The 22,203-nt window shown below is 35.0% G+C and overlaps 2 protein-coding genes across 2 annotated transcripts; both read left to right on the top strand.

The window, feature by feature from the left end:
* Window positions 1–2,376: 2,376 nt before the first annotated feature.
* On the top strand, window positions 2,377–3,155 carry LOC113273140. Its single transcript, XM_026522906.1, has 2 exons — window positions 2,377–2,962; window positions 3,055–3,155. The coding sequence occupies exons 1-2, from the start codon at window positions 2,377–2,379 to the stop codon at window positions 3,153–3,155; spliced, it is 687 nt and encodes a 228-aa protein (XP_026378691.1).
* Window positions 3,156–3,474: 319 nt separating this feature from the next.
* On the top strand, window positions 3,475–4,320 carry LOC113273139. The gene has a single exon (XM_026522905.1). The coding sequence runs from the start codon at window positions 3,475–3,477 to the stop codon at window positions 4,318–4,320; it is 846 nt and encodes a 281-aa protein (XP_026378690.1).
* Window positions 4,321–22,203: the final 17,883 nt, after the last annotated feature.

The following is a 22,203-nucleotide window of genomic DNA, read 5'->3' as shown; positions in this document are numbered from 1 at the left end:
TTAATTTTTTGTTGGTTTGTGTTTGTGTATTATTGTTCGACTGATGGTAGTGGTGGTGTTGGTGGATTTTATAGCCATAAAATTCTTCAAATGTTGAATTTGTGGTGCAATGGTAGCAGGACTGACTCAACGTCAGATGATGATGCGCTCAACTCACGCCAAATTCACTCATTCATATATATCATTTTTTGTGTGTGTCAAATTTTGGTTGTTGATTCCATTTACTGGGAACAGCTTCCATTGTTGACACAACTGGATTAGACTATTTTTCAGTTATTTGTGTCAACTTTGGTTGTTGATTCCATTCACTGGGATTAACTTCCATTGTTGACACAAAAAAGCTGGAGTATTTTTTCAGCTATTGTGTCAACTTTGGTTGTTGACCCCATTCATTGGGATCAAATTCCGTTGTTGACACAACTGAACTGGAATTTTTTTTTGTTATTTGTATCAGATTTTGTTGTTGACTCCATTCACTGGGATCAACTTCGATTGTTGACACAAAAAAAGAACTTGAATATGTATTAGTAAAGTTGTTTTTGAACTTTTAATTTTTGGATCTGTTGACACCAAATTTTGGTGGCGATGGTGGTGGTGGTGGTGGCGGCGGCGGCATTGGTGGTGGTGGCAGCAGCAGTGGTGACGACAACGACGGTGATAGCATCGACAGTGATGGTGGTGGAATATTAGTGGTGGTTGTAGTTAGTAAATGGTGGTGGTGGCGGTGTTGATGCTGGTGGTGGTAGTGGCTGTTAAGTAATAGAGAAAAAAATTGTTAATGGATAAGGTTTGTAAATGAAAAATAATTATAAGTGAGGGTATTAAGGTAATTTATTTTTTAATGGATAAGAATTTTAAATGATATGGGTATATTTATTGTTATATAAGGGTATATTTATGGTTATTTGGTGTTTGGTATCCAATAAATGTCTAACATCTAACTTTGGTACCTAACATTCGAAATATTAAGGGTTGGTACCTTGATCAGTGAAAGACTATCAAGTCAAACCGTAAACTTGACTTTGCTGTAGATTCCGTTACAGAACTTATGTTATTACCTATTTTGCCATATGAATACTAACAATGACTTGAATTGTCCTAACGTCTGATTAGAAACATAACACGTGTCCAGGATGAGATTTCACTATTAACTGGATACCACCACCACCTTCTCGAACTGCGGCCGGGTATTTGCCCTTCTCCTCCTTCCCTATAGACTTAGCAGAACATCACCACTTTCTTTTCTTCCTAATGTTTTTTTTGTTTTTTTCCTTTTCTTCTTATTCTTTAACAAGCAACAAGAAGTATAACCATCAGCACCACTATTTTTTGTTAAGAGAGTTAAAAAAATACCATCGAAATCACGTCAAATCGTTGACTAAAAAGGCATGTTAATCATTTTATTTTCATGTTCTTCTTCAAATTTAATAATATGTTAGATTTTTTTTCAATTTTGAAAGTTAGGTTAATTTTGATAATTTTTTCTGATATATTTTTAATTAGGGTGATTTTAATTGATGGATGAACTGATTTGGATGGTTGAGGTGAATAAGAATTTGGGCGTGACAGAATTTGATTGAGGTGAATAAGAATTTGGGCGTGACAAAATTTAGGATAAGCAGGAATATAACATAGTTGTATTGATGGATAAGGATAAGAGAGGGAACTGTCCTTATATAGGCAGAGAACCCTAATACATAAAGAAAATAAAGATAGACTAACACCCCTATTACACTTGAACTAAAAGAAGGTAAAAGATAACTAGTAAATACTCTAACACTCCCTCTCAAAACTGATGAGGGAGTGAATACATCAGTTTTCCTAAGAGACTGATAAGAAAATAGTAAAGAATAATCCTAAAATTTATTAGATAACAAGTGAATAGGATACGGGTTTTGGGAGCTCTGCGAATCGGTTAACTCAGGCGAAAAACCGGTCTGACTCGGCTTCATTAAATTTCAATCTTCTTCTTTCTTTTGCAGTTTGATTCATTAATTCAGGTGTTTTGCTATTCATTACCAATGATCGGTGTTAATAAAACCATCTTTACTTATCATTAAATTCAAATAAACATGTCTGAATCAAGAGGAAATATATCAGTTGGGTTTTCTGGATGTAATCAAAGTCAGATGAATTTTTGAAACCCGATGATCTTAAGCATGGCTCTTCTACATTTGTATCATTCATTCCTGATGAGGATATTGATGAAAGCTTAGAGGATGAAAATACAGTTTGATTTGGAGATTAGATCTGGTTAATCTCAAATTTGGAGTTGTTGAATCGTCATTAAGAAGACAATGAAAAACTTCAGGTAAATTTCAATTAATTCCAATTGGAAAAGGATACTTTGTTATTAAACTTGAGAATGAATTTGATATGAATTTAATTTGGAATGGTGATTGGGAAGTTGAATCACAAGAGCTTAAATTGAGAAAATGGGAACCAAATTTCAACCCAGAATCTCAAAGAACTTCTATGGCTTATGTTTGGGTACAACTTCCTGGTTTAAGCATTCAATACTGGAAGGATAAGATTTTAATGAATATTGGAAAGGCTTTGGGAAGGCCAATAAAGTTTGATGAAACAACTTTTAAGAAGGAAGCAGGTTATTATGCTAATATACTGGTGGAAATGGATTTAGCAAAGGAAATTCCTAGCAAGATCAATGTTACATCTAAGTATGGTACTTTTGATCAACTAATTAATATACCAAATATGCCAAAGTTTTGTTACAATAGCAAGATAGTAGGTCATCACACAACAGAATGCAGAAGTAAAAAGACTAGTGAAGTTGTGAAACAACCTAAACAAGTGTGGAGAGTAGTTACAAGCAAGAAGACAAATACTCAGGTACCTTTTGATATATGTAATCCTGTTATACCAATGGAACAAAGCTCTTTATCTGAGGAACCTAGTACACCTAATTTAGTAGAACTTACAATGGCAGTACCTCAAAATTCAGGTAAATTCCAGGTGCTCCAAGAATTGAATAATGAAATTTTTAGCTCCAATATTGAGTTTCCAGCTCTGTCAGTAGAAAGCTTCTGAATGCAGCTGCAGGTGCTCCTGCTATTAATAAAATTAGCACCATTATTCCTCATATTGGTAGAAAAGTAGCAAATGAGAATGTACCTAAAGTTAAACAGAAAACATGATAGGGGAGTACAGTTACTACAAGACAACAAGCTGCAAATTTAGTGATAAATGGAGGTAAAAGAGAGTTAATGAGGAGAAGCCCTTCTCATACTCAATCTTCCAAATGAAAGTTGTATTCTGGAATCTCAAAGGCCTGAGAAGATTAAGGGACAGAGATAAACTTAGGAGTTTAGTAAAATCATTTAACCCCTCTTTAGTGATTCTTGTAGAACAAAAGTACACTACACTTCATATTTATGCAAAAAACTTAAGTTATCAGGAATACATAATGAAGATATACACAATTCAAGAAATGGTAATAAAGGTAATATCTGGGTTATGTGGAGTTCTTCAATTCAGAAAACAAAAAGTATACTGTTATCTGAACAATCTATCACAATTGAAGTAGGAGATTCTTTAGTAACTGGTATTCATGCTGCATCCTTAACAATAAATAGAAGAAGTTTATGGAATGATTTGGTTACAATTAGTAAATTAGAGAAGCCATGGTTGGTAATGGGGGACTTCAATACTATTATGAGTGAAGATGAAAAGAAGGGTGGTCTTAATCCATTGTTGATATCAATGTTGGAATTAAATAACTGCCTACATAGTTGTGGTTTAATCCAAGCTCCAAAAAATGGCATGAATTTTTCTTGGTGTAACAATAGAGCTGGTAGGAAGAGAATTGTTTGCAACCTTGATAAAACAGTCTTTAATGATAAATGGTTGGAAAAGTTTTCAAGCTGGGGATACAAGGTTGGTAGCAGGGGGATTTCAGATCACAGTACCTTATATGGAGGGAATGCTGACATACCAAAACCTAAGAATACTCCTTTTAGAGCACTAAAATCTTGGGAAACCCATACTGAATTTTTGGAAGTTATAACTAACTCTTGGGAGCAACATCTGGAAGGGAATCCTATTTTTGTTTTTATGAGTAAAGTGATAAGAATTAAATCTGATTTGAAGGAGTGGAACTGGTCAGTTTTTGGAGACGTTAATAAGCAGCTGAAGAATATAGAAGATGAAGTATTGGTGGCTACTGCAGCATCAGATAATAATCCTTCTGATATCAATCTATTGAATAAATTGGTTACTGTAAGGGGTAAACAAGAAATTCTATTACAGCAACAAAGAGAGATTGTACAACAAAAGTCAAGAGTGATCTGGTTAAAATATTGAGCGTCTAATTCAAAATATTTCCATGTTCAGATGAAGATTAGACAAGCCCAAAGCATGATAACATAAATGGAAAATGATGCAGGAACTATTCTAACAGATCAACAAGAGATTGCAAATGAGTTGGTTAATCATTATGAAAATAAATTCAAATATCAAGATGTTACAATTGATGAGAGTATTTTTGCAAGTATTCCAAAAGTTATTACAAGAGAAGATAATATCATGATAACTGACATTCTTTCAGATGAAGAAATAAAAGCTGCAGTTTTTAATTTGAATCCTGAAAGTGCTCCAGGCCCAGATGGTTTTGCAGGATGGTTGTATAGATTCTCATGGGAAGTAATTGGTCCAGATTTCATTAAGGAAGTTCAGTTCTGTTGGATCAAGGGTTTCATTCCAAATGGATTAAATGCTAATTTCATAAAACTCCTTCCAAAAGTGAGCAATGCAAAAAGAGCTAAACAATTCAGGCCAATTGGTCTTATGAATTTCAGCTTCAAAGTTTTTACTAAAATTTGGGCTACAAGATTGGAGAAGGTAGTTGATAAAACTGTATCTACTCAACAAGGAGCCTTTATAAAAGGGAGAACGATTCAAACTCAAGTGGCTCTTGCATCTGAAATGATAAATGAAATTGAAACTAAGAGAAGGGGTGGAAACTTTGGATTAAAACTTGATATCACTCAAGCATATGACTCCCTTATCTGGAAGTTTTTATTTCATGCTTTACAGAAATTTGGTTTCTCAGATAGCAGTATACACTGGTTACATGTCCTGTTACAATCGGCAAGAGTATCAGTTTTAGTCAATGGAGGACCTGAAGGTTATTTTACAGTTGGAAGAAGTTTAAGGCAGGGCGACCCACTGTCACCCTTGTTATTTATCATAGCTGAAGATATACTTAGCAGAAATATTTCAAGAATGATTCAAGATGGCAGTATGAAAGCAATGGTAAATAGAGGTGGTATACAACCTTCACACATTTTCTTTGCTGATGACATATTCTTATTCTGCAATGATGAAAAAAGAAATGTTAGACAACTAATGAATCTTCTCAACACATATCAAAAGGCTTCTGGATAACAAGTTAATCTAGAGAAAAGTAAATGCTTCATAGGTGGAACTTGCCAAAAAAAGAGTACAAATTTCGGAGGAATGTAATGTGGCTTTGGATGGTTTTCCAGATAAGTAACTGGGGGTAATGTTGATGAAAGGCGGTGTTAAAACTCATCATATTTGGAATGTGGTAGACATGATGCAAGAAAGACTGGCTGGTTGGAAGGATAAATTGCTGTCTTTTCAGGAAAGGCTAATACTGGTGAAATTTGTTCTGAGTAGCCTTCGAATATACTCAATGTTAGTGTATAAATGTCCTAAGAGAGTAATAAAGGAATGTGAAAGAATAATTAGAAATTTTTTATGGTCTGGTGATCCTGCAACTAGAAAAATGATAACACTGGAATGGAGTAAGACTTGTTCTCCAATTAGTGAAAGTGGTCTTGGTCTGAGAAGACTAGAAATCGTTAATAAATCTCTTTTAATGAAGCTACTGTGGAGATTTCAGAATGGTACAGATGATGGAGCAAAAAAATTTCAAGCAAAGTACAAGAATAAAAAAGGTGAATGTATTTCTTACTATAAGAAATCATCTATTTGGCCAGGAATAAAATGGATAATAAAGGAAGTGGAGGAAAACACCAGATGGATTGTGGGTGATGGGAGTAAGATCTATGCATGGAAATATAAATGGGTTATGGAAAAATCACTGCAAGAAATGTATCAAGAAAAAACATATATATTGCAATTCCCAGATATGAAAGTGGCAGACTTTATTCTTGATGGGGAATGGATAGTACCTGTTGAACTCATGGAACTGATCAATATGAATGATCTCCCTGTTCTTAGTGGTGAAGATAGAATGGTATGGACTTGAACTATTACAGGTCACTTTACAGTTGCATCTGCAGTGGAAATCATGAGAAAGAAATTCCCTATTCTTCAATGGACTATAAAGGTATGGCATAATTCTGTTCACCCTAGTATATATAGTAATATTTGGAAACTAGGGAGGAATATTTTTGCTACTGATGATAATATGAGGAAGAGAAAGTTCAACATGGTCTCAAGATGCATATTCTGTAGAGAAAAGAGGAAACAAGAGACCATATGCTTTGGTTTTGTAAATATAGTGAGATCATTTGGAGCTGGCTGGGTGGAATGTTTAACTTTAAAAATTCAAGTTCTTTTGAGGATAATTTTCAACTGGCAAACAACAAGAGTCCAGCTATCAAAGAAATATGGTTGCTGAGTTCTTTTATCACTATGAAGGAACTATGGTTCTTAAGGAATGACTGCACTTATGAGAACGAGAAATGTGATATAAATGCTACTAAGAAGAGGATAATGAAAGGCATCTTTGACAGTGATACAAGAATGAAAGCATGTATGTGGAATAGTCAATATGACCTGAAAATTCTCAAACTGTTTGTATTGAAGACCAGAAGGGTGAAGAGATTGATAGTCAAAGAAGTTTATTTCCATCTACCAAGTCAGGGTAAATTACTACTATGCTGTGATGGTGCTTCAAGAGGAAATCCAGGTATATCTGGCTATGGTATAGTTGGGAGAACTTATACAGGTGAATTTGTAGTGGCAATTTCAGGAGGGATAGGAATCTCTACAAACTTCTATGCAGAGGTGATTGCAATACTAGTTGTAGGAGAATGGGTTGTGCATAATGGATTTTTAGAACTAATTTTTAGAACTGATTCTCAGGAAGTAAGGAAGGATTTATACAGTAAAAATCTACCTTGGTTTGCAATAACAAGGTGGGAGAAGATATGTGATGCAGTGGTGTCGTGGAGCTTCACACATAGCTACAGAGAAGTCAACTTCTCTGCAGATAACATGGCTAATAAGGGAGTTGTCCTTAGTAGAGGTGAACAAAGAGTATACACTAGTAAACCTGCATTTTTGGGCTGTCTGGAAATCCCAAATACTGTGTATTTCAGATTGTGTTAGCAAAAGCCTTAAACGGGATTTTTTCTGTTTTTTCTTTAGTTTTTAATCATCTTATATTGTAACCTTTTGAACTTCTTGGGATTTAATATAATTTTATTGTTAAGCAAAAAAAAAAAGTGAATAAAAATTGCAAATAAGTTCTTCATGCTCCATTCTTCTAGCTTGTTGTATACGAGAATACTTAAAATTTGCTCTTCAATTGGATGTGAGATAGTTGGTGTCCCTAATACTCCCCCTCAAATTGATGCCCATTTCCCATACAAATGGAACAATTTGCAAACAAGAAGTAAAACAAAATATTCTTCATTCTTCAATTTCTCTCAACTCCAAGAATATAAGAAATTTGGTGTTTCTCTTCAAATGGTCGGATTCTTTGTTGGTAACAGATAAAGGGTGATGGTATTCTGTGTTGGTTAACAGATAAAGTATGGTGGTTTTCAGTGTTGGTTAACTGATAAAATATGGTGATGTTCAGTGTTGGTTAACTGATAAAGTGTGATGTTCTGTGTTGGTTAACAGATGAAATGTGGGTTCTGTGTTGGTTAACAGATAAAATGTGTAGAATTGGTTCCAAGTGAAGGTGGATCGGCTTGTAAAACTAACTTCAGAATTTGGATGCAGTAGTTCTTCAAGAATAATCCCTAATCCATTCATTACCGTATTTGAGAATATTGTGAGATGCAGCGGAAGAATTCAAGATATTGAAAATGGATTCATGCTGAACTTCAAATGCTAACATATTAAAATTCACAACCATAAGCAGAACTTGCGGCAACATACTGATGCAATGAGTATAATGAAACCCCATAATGGAGGATAATGAAACCATTCATTTCAAGTAGACTGCAAACAATAGTTTGAGCTACAAAAATTGTGATTTCAAGAGGGTACCAATTCCTAGATGCTATTGTCATGTAAGGTACCATAATGCACAACGGACTTGAAAGCATTAGATTCAATAGTTGATTCTCTTTATTAATTCCATTCCAAAATCTATTGTAATGTATTACTACTGGTTGTCAAAAAATAGTTGAACCAAAAACTTCAGCAGTCACTAAATGTCCACCAACTTATCAAATAAACTGGGGACAAAATATTGTACCAGATTTGGAATAGATAACCTACCTCTGATATATATTGTTGAAATCATTGGAGAGACAGGGATTTATCACCTTGGAGAAAACTTGATCTGATGCAAGGAGGTTAACCGAGAAACAAAGAACCATCAATCGATAATCCGCAACATCCGCAGCAGTCAGAGTAATTCAGCAGAAGCAAAAGATGAGACCTTTAGAGAAAATGGGTATCAAATCTGATTTTGGATTTGCAGATCTGATTTTGGAGTAGTATTGAAAAGTGTTAGAATGAGAGATAATTGGGGTTTTCAATAAAGATTGAAGGAAGTAATAATTGGGGTTTTTACAAACAGAAGACGAAGATGATTCAGTCCCCTGCAAAGTAGTATTGATGAGCCATGATTTTGATTTAAAACTTCATGAGAAAATTAAAAAACTATAGTGAGGTTGAATAATAATAGTAGATTTGATTGGAGACAGTGGATAAAACTTAGGATTCAATTGGAGGGTTTTATTAGGTCGCAGGAACGAAGAAACGACTAGAGTTTCTTCCTGGCTCTGATACCATGACAGAATTTAGGATAAGCAGGAATAGAACATAGTTGTATTGATGGATAAGGATAAGAAAGGGCATTGTCCTTAAATAGGCAGAGAACCCTAATACATAAAGAAAATAAAGATAGACTAACACCCCTATTACACTTGAACTAAAATAAGGTAAAAGATAACTAGTAAATAATCTAACACTCCCCCTCAAAACTGATGGGGGAGTGAATACATCAGTTTTCCTAAGAGACTGATAAGAAAACAGTAAAGAATAAGCCTAAAATTTATTAGATAACAAGTGAATAAAAATTGCAAATAAGTTTTTCATGCTCCATTGTTCTAGCTTGTTGTGTACGAGATAACTTAAAATTTGCTCTTCAATTGGATGTGATATAGTTGGTGTCCCTAATACTCCCACTCAAATTGATGCCCCTTGCCCATACAAATGGATCAATTTGCAAACAAGAAGTAAAAATATTCTTCTTTCTTCAATTTCTCTTCACTCCAAGAATATAAGAAATTTGGTGTTTCTCTTAAAATGGTCGGATTCTTTGTTGGTAACAGATAAAGGGTGATGGTATTCTGTGTTGGTTAACAGATAAAGTATGGTGGTTTTCAGTGTTGGTTAAATGATAAAATGTGGTGATGTTCAGTGTTGGTTAACTGATAAAGTGTAATGTTCTGTGTTGGTTAACAGATGAAATGTGGGTTCTATGTTGGTTAACAAATAAGATGTGTAGAGTTGGTTCCAAGTGAAGGTGGATCAGCTTATAGAACTAACTTCATAATTCAGATGCAGTAGTTCTTCAAGAATAATCCCTAATCCATTCATTACCATATTTGAGAAGATTGTGAGATGCAGTGGAAGAATTCAAGATATTGAAAATAGATTCATGCTGAAATTCAAATACTAACATACTAAACTTCAAAACCATAAGCAGAACTTGCGGCAACATACTGATGCAATGAGTATAACGAAAACCCATAATGGAGGATTATGAAACCATTCATTCAAGTAGACTGAAAATAGTAGTTTGAGCTACAAAAATTGTGATTTCAAGAGGGTACCAATTCCTAGATGTTTTTGTCATGTAAGGTACCATAATGCAAAGCGGACTTGAAAGCATTAGATTCAATAGTTGATTCTCTTTGTTAATTCCATTCCAAAATCTATTGTAATGTATTACTACTGGTTGTAAAATAGTTGAACCAAAAACTTCAGCAGTCACTAAATGTCCACCAACTTATCAAATAAATTGGGGACAAAATATTTTACTAGATTTGGAATAGATAACCTACCTCTGATATATATTGTTGAAATTATTGGAGAGACGGAGATTTATCACCTTGAAGAAAACTTAATCTGATGCAAGGAGGTTAACCGAGAAACAAAGAACCATCCATCGATAATCCGCAATATCCGTAGCAGTCAGAAATAATTCAGCAGAAGCAAAAGATGAGACCTTTAGAGAAAATGGGTATCAAATCTGATTTTGGAGTTGCAGATCTGATTTTGGAGCAGTACTGAAAAGTGTTAGAATGAGAGTTAATTGGGGTTTTCAATAAAGATTGAAGGAAGTAATAGTTGGGGTTTTTACAAGCGGAGACGAAGATGATTTAGTCCCCTACAAAGTAGTATTGATGAGCCATGATTTTGATTTACAACTTCATGTTAAAATCAAAAAACTATAGTGAGGTTGAATAATAATAGTAGATTTGATTGGAGACAGTGGATAAAACTTAGGATTCAATTGAAGGGTTTGATTAGGTCGCAGGATCGAAGAAACGTCTAGAATTTCTTCCTGGCTCTGATACCATGACAGAATTTAGGATAAGCAGAAATAGAACATAGTTGTATTGATGGATAAGGATAAGAAAGGGCACTGTCCTTATGTATGCAGAGAACCCTAATACATAAAGAAAATAAAGACAGACTAACACCCTTATTACACTTGAACTAAAAGAAGGTAAAGATAACTAGTAAATACTCTAACATGGCGTATTGCAGTTTGTGCTAGAATGTGATTCTAATGTATGTAAAGAATCAAAAGGGAATAAAATTGTCGTTGTTTCCGTAAATGTGGACTGAAAGGGAATTTGTGTTAGTAATTAATAAAAGTTTGGTACTTCTGGTGAGTTTGGGAAACTTGGTTTCTTATTCAAGTCAAGAAACCAATAAAATATGAGATTGAAATTGTTATTGCTCCCAACAATTTATGGTGATCAGTGGAGAGAATAAGAAGGTGAATGAGGAGTGGGTTTTTGGAAATGGGTTTCTACTAAAACTTGAACCCGCGAAGATTTGGGTTGGATATTTATCTGATGGTAAACCAATAAAAACTTATGAACCAAGCTTTTTGTTTTCCACAGGTAATGATGCTTTTAGGTATGTATCTATACAATCTCCAAGTGCATTACAAACTCCATGAAACAGTTGTTTTAAATGAATTATCAAAATTAATAATTGCAGAAACATGAATGTGATAAGGACGATGAGGATATCCATAAATTGAATGGAATTTTATGAAATTGGTATTAAAGATTTAAAGATTTTGATTGAATGATTGTGAGTAAGAAGATGATGAAATAATTGAAGAACAATTGAACTAGGTGTTGCCGTCAATTTTTATGGACGAATGGCTATGATTGTTGAGTATTTTAGAGTCACGGTATGATTTTGAAACTTGGTTTCATATTAGAACTCAAATTTGTAGGTGGTAGAAGATATGAAATGGGTTAACAGTATAGCCGCAAACTCACATTTTCATCACCAGCAGAAGCACAGTAAATGTTCGACAAAAGTCTTGGGTGAGCAGAGCACCCCGATGCAAGGTCAAATTGCAACCATTTGATCAATCTATTTGTAACCATAAAATTAATTTAGACAGATCACACGTTTTTCTTAAAATCACGTGCTAACTAATCATATCCCTATGGTCAACTTAGTCATAGCTCCGTAAGTTCTCTTATGTCGAGAATTTCCAATTAAATTGATCACTCTTGTGTTTAATTTGATTGTGTATTCCGACTAAATTAATCATGAGTTTACTCGTGATTAGTTTGATTGAGTATTTTGGATATAGAAAATCATTCTTTTATGGTTTTTGGTATCCATCAAAATCCTTCTTTTATTACGAAATTAAGGTCGCTCTTGTTGTTCTTTCGAGAATGACATCAAATGGGGGAGAATTCTTTTGAACTTGTGCCTAATGGTCATATCTTGAGGGGTGTACGGCTGTGGAATTTTAGAGGGGTTATCTTATATCTTTAAACTCCTTGATGAATGTATTTAGCTTCGGCTTTATGATTGCATATAAATTAGTTGGTATGTATTTTTCTTTTAGTCATGAAATGTCTCCTTCGAAAATTTCATTATGATCCCGTTCTTGTACCCTTGCCAATTTTATTGACAAAAAGGGGAAGAATTAATATGTAGTTCATACTACAAATACATATGGTTTTCGGATCATTGTGTAAGGGGGAGTGGTTTCCATATGAGATGGAGTATTGACAAAGGGGGAGTGATACATATCACCATAGTATTATTGTTGAAGTTGTGATACAATTGAACTTTGACGTTGTGTAATAATACTATGACACTGTACAACAATGATCGAGAACTATGTTTTCTCATTGTTATAGCTACGGATCTTCAACAGCGGTGATGATAAACTTACAACCTTTGGGATCATTGGAGTACTTGGAAGTGATGAATATTTTGAGGAATGTTGGAGATTATACATGTGGAATAGGAGCCACTAAAGTTTCTTTATCTTTTTTGTATTCCATATGTATTGATAGTTTTGTCACTAAAATTGACAAAGGGGGAGATTGTTAGAGTATTGCTCGGTCGAACTCGCATGCATTGCTATGTCAAGCATGTTTGTCAATGTTAGTGATCAAAACTATAAGTCTTGATTTCTAGTTTATTATAGCTAAGTCTCGGTATAGGATAGAAAATGTAGTTCAGCTCAAAGACTTCATGGCGATTCATCATACAAGTAGAAGAACTACTCAAGGAACCGGCGGAACTTCTCTACAAAAAGGTATGTGAAGACTTGAACTTATCTATCACTCAAAAGTCTATCTACTATATCTCCTACTTTTTGAGACAAGAAGTCGTGCGCTATATATATAGACTTTGATTATACACATTTGGTATTTCGAGCCGAGTATACCTCGCATATCTACATCTCGAAATATGATTTGGTAAGATTTTCGCTTTAACCAAGTTTATCTTTACCATGTGACGAAAGTCATGATATGTTTCAATCATCTTGAAAATTGCTTTGACGAGAAATGGTGTAACAACTGTATAACGTCCTCTAAGAATGTTTCAATAATTGAAATGAGAGTTTAGATTACATAACCAATGGTGGACATAAGCATTGTTGTGGAAACACATTTATGTATAAGTCCTATTCCTTGCAACAAAGTTTGCGAACTTTGTTGATCAAGAGAACCGAAAGAATGGCGTGAGCCAAGTACGCGAACGGCCGAAGTTCTCAAACCCGAGAATTTCTGCTGGAGTTGACAAACTATTTGCGTGAAACTAACTCTGCGAACTCTGTCCGCGAACCGGCGAAGTTCTCATACCCGAGAATTTTTGCTGGAGTTTGTAAACTTTGCCCGGTAACTTAAGTCCGCGAACCTAGTCTGCGAACTTGAGAGGGTTATATATCTGAAGATGATGTCTGAACTTAAAATTAAAAATACTAAGGAATGCAGTTTGCAAACCGTGGCTATAAAATTTCATGAACCGATTCAAGTAAATTAAATCATTTTTGCTTCAATTGTGTCTTGTGTAGTACATGATATTTCCTTGCAATTGAACAACTCTCTAACTAGTTCATTTGAAATCATTTGAACTAGTTATGGTGAAGAAGAACGTGGTTGATATGGAACGCTCATATGGCTAACATTTTGGTTAACTATTGTTGAACCAACAAGTGCATACGTTTTGGTACGGTTAACAAACCTAGAAGCGTGCATTTTCAAGTGTGTATAACAAGCTAAGTTTTCGAACTAACGGTTGAGAAATATTAGATTGAATCTAAATCAGGTTTTCATCTAATGGTGGATATTGATTGTTTTGTTACCAAGGTAACTTAATTGCACACCCTAATTTTAAATACTATATACGGGGAACTCTAGTATCTGTGCAAAACTAATCCTCACACCTCACGTGTGATACTAGTTTGCATACTAGAGTCGGTTCTCCTTTAACCTTTGGTTTTCTTATTCTAAAACCAGGTTAACGACTTAAAGACTTCATTGGGATTGTGAAGCCAGACCGATACTACTTTTATCGTAGTTGTATGATCTGATCTTGCATCTTCTATCGTACGAGTACAATCGGATTGATTGGATTGAGATTAATATCTCCGATAGGCGAGATATAAAAAGTAATCACAAACATCTTCGTCTCATTGTTTGTGATTCCGCAACATCTTGTTTCGCTACCATACGGTTAAGAATGTTGTGAGGTGATTGATAACTCTAGGATGTTCTTCGGGAATATAAGACCGGACTATCAATTGGTTCCTGTTCACCTTGATTATTATCAAAAGATGGAACAAAACCTTTTAGGGATTATCTGTGGGAGACAGATTGATCCTTTGATAGACTTGTCTGTGTGAGACAGATTTGTTTATTATCAAAGCCTGCGATTTTGGGTCGTAACAACTCTTAGTTGTGGGTGAGATCAGCTAAGGGAATCAAGTGCGCAGTATCCTGCTGGGATCAGAAGCGTAAGGAGTACAACTGTACCTTGGATCAGTGGGAGACTGATTGGGGTTCAAATACAGTCCAGTCTGAAGTTAGCTTGAGTAGGCTAGTGTCTGTAGTGGCTTAATACAGTGTGTGTTCAATCTGGACTAGGTCCCGGGGTTTTTCTGCATTTGCGGTTTCCTTGTTAACAAAATTTCTGGTGTTTGTGTTATTTCAATTTCCGCATTATATTGTTTATCTTTATATTTGAAATAATACAGGTTGTGCGTTAAGTTCAATCGATTAAAATATCCGACCTCTTGGTTGTTGATTAAATTGATTGACACTTGGATATTGGTCTTTGGTACCATCCAAGTTATCTCTCTAACTATTTGATAACGACTCGTAGATTTCTATTTTCTTGAGTATTGATCAAATTGAGAGATTGAGATAATCTAACTCGTTGATATACTTTTAATAAATTGAGTCTTGTTGATTCTATTAGAAGTATGTTCGAGTTTGTCCATATAGATTGCTAAGCGAAATATTGGGTGGTGTTGTTAGAACCCCGCTTTTTCAATTGGTATCAGAGAAGGAAAACACGTTCAAGACCTTACAAGTCTGTGTTTGTAGCGATCTGACTCTATGGATAGTAGTGCTATCTTAATAAATGCACTACCAGATCCAGGGATTTAAGAATTCTCTTCCATGAATGATTTAATAAAATTTGTAAAAGAAATTCCATCTAAACCTCCACCAGGTTTAAATCCCTTGAAGTGTTTTCAGGGCTTGAAAAGAAGCTTGAGAGCTTATCTCTTGATGTTGAGTTATACCTCCAGAAAGAGCAAGAATCTCTTGACAGGCTAAATCAACTTATGATGAATAATATTCATGTTGAGGTTGATATTGATTTACTAATCAGTGAGAGCAGTGCTCCTCTCTGCATAGTCCAATTAGTTGTGATAAACTAAACGAATTACAAGAGGAGTTTAAATCTCAGTCATATGAGTGTATCACCTCAAATCATGAATTGATTCGTTGCTCAATTCCTGATACTTCCTATCAAGATAGTAGTATTTTCTTCTTTTATGAAGAATCTAGGACGTCTCTTTTTATGAAAAGAGTTTCCCTTCACAGTACTAAAAACTATCTGCAGAAACTGTTTTTTATAAGTTGGAAAACAAGAAATCAGAAACACAAATCTTTTTGGGTTCTCTTGAAGTTCTTTGATAGACATATAAAAACAGTTCCTTGGGTGTTTCTCAACACTACAAGATTTAAGAGTTGTTGGAAATAAACTCTTTCTTGGTGCCATGGTGATAAAGACATTGTTCACCTCAACACAACTTGTTGGTGTTGAAAGTGCATCCTCACCAAAAAATGCCCTGCTATGTACACGGTGAGGGAAGCACAACAACTGGAGCGCACAGATTATATTCGGTAAGGCTGTAGAATTCAATTGGACTTTTCTAAAGAGGCAGGTCTATAAACTTGAGCAAGTTTTATGTTTTTATTACTTGTTTGAGTACTTATAATGATCCATGTACCTTGATTATCGTTCATTTCTACCTAACTTGATATGTGTTTAAGGTTCTTATATGTTTAGGTTTGAAAACATTAGTTCAGATTGTTTGGACTTCATGGTACACATACCAAGTATGCATAACATCATTTAAAACCAAAATCCAGGGGTTTAAGTTCGCAAACCCCGTCTGCATACTGCTCTAGGATACGAAAATTCGTTGGCAAACCCGTATGCATACTTGACGTCGATATTCGGTAAACTTGTTTTGGCCATCTTCTTCTTCCGAACTCGGAATGACCTCATTATTTTTGCATTCTCTTCCTCTTTGAATACTCTTCAAAATGGAGGTGATAATTATTGAATTTGGATGAGTTAAGATTGGTATTTGTCCCGTCTCTTGTTTTTGAGTGTTTTGCTCCGTTTCGTTGCACTTGTTCCATTTCTCTTGGACTTGGGCACTTGGATTCATGGAATAGTACTCTTCTAAGCTCATTTGTACCTCTTACAAAACGTTGTTGGTGAATCAAAAAGAAGGAAGTTCAAGAATGGGAAGTAGTACGCATTACTATGGGATTCTTGAATGTTCACAATAATTTTATGTGAACTATGGTGCATGGTCGTTAATGACATTGTATGTTCTTCTTGTAAAGATTTTTATACGCCTTTGGTATCTATTCTTGTTATAAATCCGGGCGAAAAGGATTGATCCTACTCTCTAAGGCAAATCATCTTATATGTGCATTACGAGTTTGTCTTGATGCCTAGGAAACTTCTTATGAGAATTTATTCTTGTTTTTGAGAAGGATTACTAGAGTTTGAAATAGAAATTATTGTGATTACACATAGCTATGTCCAACGTTTTCATCTTCATGTTTTTAGGTTTATTTGTTTAAATTCTAAGACTTTTTGGGAGATGATTTTTGCAGTATTAATCTTTATGATTTTATATATTGCAATATGTTATGGGATATGTGTGTTTACGTCCGTGAACTATGTTTGGCCCATACTTTGTCAAAAGTAAAGTCTTTTGTTGTCGATATTCATATATAGATAAAAGAATGAATTGAATTTTGACAAATACAAAAGTTAAGCCTATTATGTCAATTATTGATCGAAGATAGGTTAAAATCTTTTGTGTGCAAGGATTATGTCTATTGATTGTCGTTATGTAAATAGTGATGAAAAATAGAATGAATCCTTGTGTATTCCATAGTATTGATCTTCCCTGATCCATATTTGATGTGTATACTGCAATACTCCATAAGGTTTTCTTGTGTTGAGTATCTGAACGGTTAAGCTAATCATTTCCCTATGGTCAACTTAGTCATAGCTCCGAAAGTTCTCTTATGTCGAGAATTTCCAATTAAATTGATCACTCTTGTGTTTAATTTGATTGTGTATTCCGACTAAATTAATCATGGGTTTACTCGTGATTAGTTTGATTGAGTATTTTGGACATAGAAAATCATTCCTTTTAGGTTTTTGGTATCCATCAAAATCCTTCTTTTATTACGAAATTAAGGTCGCTCTTGTTGTTCTTTCGAGAATGACATCAAATGGGGGAGAATTCTTTTGAACTTGTGCTTAATGGTCATATCTTGAGGGGTGTACGGCTGTGGAATTTTAGAGGGGTTATCTTATATCTTTAAACTCCTTGATGAATGTATTTAGCTTCGGTTTTATGATTGCATATAAATTAGTTGGTATGTATTTTTCTTTTAGTCATGAAATGTCTCCTTCGAAAATTTCATTATGATCCCGTTCTTGTACCTTTGCCAATTTTATTGACAAAAAGGGGGAGAATTAATATGTAGTTCATACTACAAATACATATGGTTTTCGGATCATTGTGTAAGGTGGAGTGGTTTCCATATGAGATGGAGTATTGACAAAGGGGGAGTGATACATATCACCATAGTATTATTGTTGAAGTTGTGATACAATTGAACTTTGACGTTGTGTAATAATACTATGACATTGTATAACAATGATCGAGAACTATGTTTTCTCATTGTTATAGCTACGGATCTTCAACAGCGGTGATGCTAAACTTACAACCTTTAGGATCATTGGAGTACTTGGAAGTGATGAAGATTTTGAGGAATGTTGGAGATTATACATGTGGAATATGAGCCACTAAAGTTTCTTTATCTTTTTTGTATTCCATAATTAATGATAGTTTTGTCACTAAAATTGACAAAGGGGGAGATTGTTAGAGTATTGCTCGGTCGAACTCGCATGCATTGCTATCTCAAGCATGTTTGTCAATGTTAGTGATCAAAACTATAAGTCTTGATTTCTAGTCTATTATAACTAAGTCTCGGACTAGGATAGAAAGTGTAGTTGATCTCAAGGACTTCATGGCGATTCATCATACAAGTAGAAGAACTACTCAAGGAACAGATGGAACTTCTCGACAAAAAGGTATGTGAAGACTTGAACTTATCTATCACTCAAAAGTCTATCTACTCTATCTCCTACTTTTTGAGACAAGAAGTCGTATGCTATATATATAGACTTTGATTATACACATTTGGTATTTCGAGCCGAGTATACCTCGCATATCTACATCTTGAAATATGAGTTGGTAAGCTTTTCGCTTTAACCAAGTTTATCTTTACCATGTGACGAAAGTCATGATATGTTTCAATCATCTTGAAAATTGCTTTGACGAGAAATGGTGTAACAACTGTATAACGTCCTCTAAGAATGTTTCAATGATTAAAATGATAGTTTAGTTTACATAACCAATGGTGGACATAAGTGTTAGAGCATTGCTCGGTCGACCTCGCATGCGTTGCTATCTCAAGCATGTTTGTCAATGTTAGTGATCAAAACTATAAGTCTTGATTTCTAGTCTACTATAACTAAGTTTCGGACTAGGATAGAAAGTGTAGTTGAACTCAAGGACTTCATGGCGATTCATCATACAAGTAGAAGAACTACTCAAGGAACCGGTGGAACTTCTCGACAAAAAGGTACGTGAAGACTTGAACTTATCTATCACTCAAAAGTCTATCTATTCTATCTCTTACTTCTTGAGACAAAAAGTCGTATGATATATATATAGACTTTATTATACATATTTTGTATTTCGAGCCGAGTATACCTCGCCTGTCTATATCTCGAAATATGTGTTGGTAAGCTTTTCGCTTCGATCCAGTTTGTCTTTACCTAGTATGTTTCGATCATCTTGAAAATTTCTTTGACGAGAAATGGTGTAACAACTGTATAACGTCCTCTAAGAATGTTTCAATGATTGGAATGAGAGTTTAGGTTACATAACCAATAATGGACATAAGTATTGTTGTGGAAACACATATGTGCATAAGTCCTATCCCTTGAACCAAAGTTTGCGAACTTTGTTGATCAAGAGAAACCGGAAGAATGGCTTGTTGACAAGTCCGAGAACTACCGAACTTCTCGTCCCGAGAAATTCTGCTGGAGTTTGTAAACTCTGCCCGATTGCTTAAGTATGTGAACCTAGTGTGCGAACTTAAGAAGGTTATATATCTGAGGATGATTTCTGAACTTAAACTTATAAAGACTAAGGAATGCAATATGCAAACCGTGGCTATAAAGTTCATGAACCGATTCAAGTGAATCAAATCATCTTTGCTTCAATTGTGTCTTGTGTAGTACATAAGATTTCCTTGCAATTGAACAACTCTCTAACTAGTTCATATTGAAGTCATTTGAACTAGTTATGGTGAATAAGAACATGGTTGATATGAAATGCTCATATGGCTAACCATTTGGTTAACTATTGTTGAACCAACAATGTACACGTTTGGGTACGGTTACACAAACTTAGAAGCGTACATGTCAAGTTTGTGTAACAAGATAAGTTTTCTATCTAACGGTTGAGAAATATTATCTTGAATCTAAATCAGGTTTTCATCTAACGGTGGATATTTATTGCTTTGTTACCAAGGCAAAACCCTGATTTGAAAGACTATATAAAGGAGACGTCTAGTATTGTGCAAAACTAATCCCCACACCTTGCGTGTGATACTAGTTTGCGTGCTAGAGTCGTTTCTCCTTTAACCTTTGGTTTTCTTCTTCAAAAACCAGGTTAACGACTTAAAGACTTCATTGCTATTCTGAAGCCAGACCGATACTACTTTTATCGTAGTTGTGTGATCTGATCTTGCATCTTCTATCGTACGAGTACAATCAGATTGATTGGATTGAGATTTATATCTCCGATAGGCAAGATATAAAAAGTAATCACAAACATCTTCGTCTCATTGTTTGTGATTCCACAACATCTTGTTTCATACCATACGATTAAGATTGTTGTGAGGTGATTGATAACTCTAGGCTGTTCTTCGGGAATATAAGACCGGATTATCAATTGGTTCCTGTTCACCTTGATTATTATCAAAAGACGGAACAAAAACTTTAGGGTTTATCAGTGGGATACAGATTGATCCTTTGATAAACTTGTCTGTGTTAGACAAATTTGTTTATTATCAAAGCCTGCGATTTTGGGTCGTAGCAACCCTTAGTTGTGGGTGAGATCAGCTAAGGAAATCAAGTGCGCAGTATCCTGTTGGGATCAGAGGCGTAGGGAGTACAACTATACCTTGGATCGGTGGGAGACTGATTGGGGTTCAACTACAGTCCAGTCTGAAGTTAGCTTGGAATAGTCTAGTGTCTGTAGCGGCTTAATACAATGTGTGTTCAATCTGGACTGGGTCCCGGGATTTTTCTGCATTTGTGGTTTCCTCGTTAAAATTTTTTTTGGTGTCTGTGTTATTTCATTTTCCGCGTTATATTGTTTTATCTTTATAATTGAAATAATACAAGTTGTGCGTTAGATCATCAATTAGAGTAATCCAACGTTTGGTTGTTGATTGTCATTGATTGATCCTTGGATATTGGTCTTTGGTACCATCCAAGTTATTCCTTATGTTTGATTAGAGACTCGCTGATTTCTATTAGCTTGAGTAAATCAAAACAAGAGAAAGATATTAACTCCTTGAGATACTTTTAATTAGATTGAGTCTGACTGTCTAGTTGATTCTCTATAAAGTATTTCGGAGTTAGTCCATACAGATTGCTAAGTGAAATATTGGGTGGTGTTGTTAGACCCCCGCTTTTTCAATAAGCATTGTTATGGAAACGCATTTCTGTAAAAGTCCTATTCCTTGCAATAAAGGTTGCAAACTTTGTTGATCAAGAGAACCGGAAGAATGGCGTGAGCCAAGTCCGCGAACTCAGTCCCCGAACTGCCGAAGTTCTCAAACCCGAGAATTTATGCTGGAGTTGACAAACTATTTGCGTGAAACTATTTGCGTGAAACTAAGTCCGCGAACTCAGTCCGCGAACCCAGTCCGCGAACCCAGTCTGTGACCGACGAAGTTCTCATACCCGAGAATTTCTGCTGGAGTTTGCAAACTCTGCCCGGTAACTTAAGTCCGCGAACCTAGTCTGCGAAGTTGAGAAGGTTATATATCTGAACTTAAACTTAAAAAGACTAAGGAATGCAGTTTGCAAACCGTGGATATAAAAGTTCATGAACCGATTCAAGTGAATCAAATCATCTTTTCTTCAATTGTGTCTTGTGTATTACATGAGATTTCCTTGCAATTGAACAACTCTTTAACTAGTTCATTTGAAATCATTTGAACTAGTTATGGTGAAGAATAACGTGGTTGATATGGAATGCTCGTATGGATAACCTTTTGGTTAAATATTGTTGAACCAACAAGTGCATACGTTTGGGTACAGTTAACAAACCTAGAAGCGTGCATTGTCAAGTGTGTGTAACAAGATAAGTTTTCGATCTAACGGTTGAGAAATATTAGCTTGAATCTAAATCAAGTTTTCATGTAATGGTGGATATTGATTGCTTTGTTACCAAGGTAACTTAATTGCAAACCCTGATCTGAAAGACTATATTAGGGGAACTCTAGTATCTGTGCAACACTAATCCCCACACCTCACGTGTGATACTAGTTTGCATACTAGAGTCGGTTCCTCTTTAACCTTTGGTTTTCT

Source organism: Papaver somniferum, chromosome 4 (assembly GCF_003573695.1).
Source record: "Papaver somniferum cultivar HN1 chromosome 4, ASM357369v1, whole genome shotgun sequence".
In the NCBI taxonomy this organism is placed as follows: Eukaryota; Viridiplantae; Streptophyta; class Magnoliopsida; order Ranunculales; family Papaveraceae; genus Papaver; species Papaver somniferum.
The sequence above is the reverse complement of the archived record's forward strand: the minus strand, read 5'-3'. Positions and strand labels throughout refer to the sequence as shown.

Excerpts from the sequence above, each read along its gene's own strand:
- LOC113273139 (XM_026522905.1), top strand. The coding sequence starts at position 3,475 with ATGTGGAGTTCTTCAATTCAGAAAACAAAAAGTATACTGTTATCTGAA.
- LOC113273140 (XM_026522906.1), top strand. The coding sequence starts at position 2,377 with ATGAATTTAATTTGGAATGGTGATTGGGAAGTTGAATCACAAGAGCTT. Across the intron at positions 2,963-3,054 it reads GGCAGTACCTCAAAATTCAG|CTGCAGGTGCTCCTGCTATT; the intron begins GTAAATTCCAGG and ends TTCTGAATGCAG.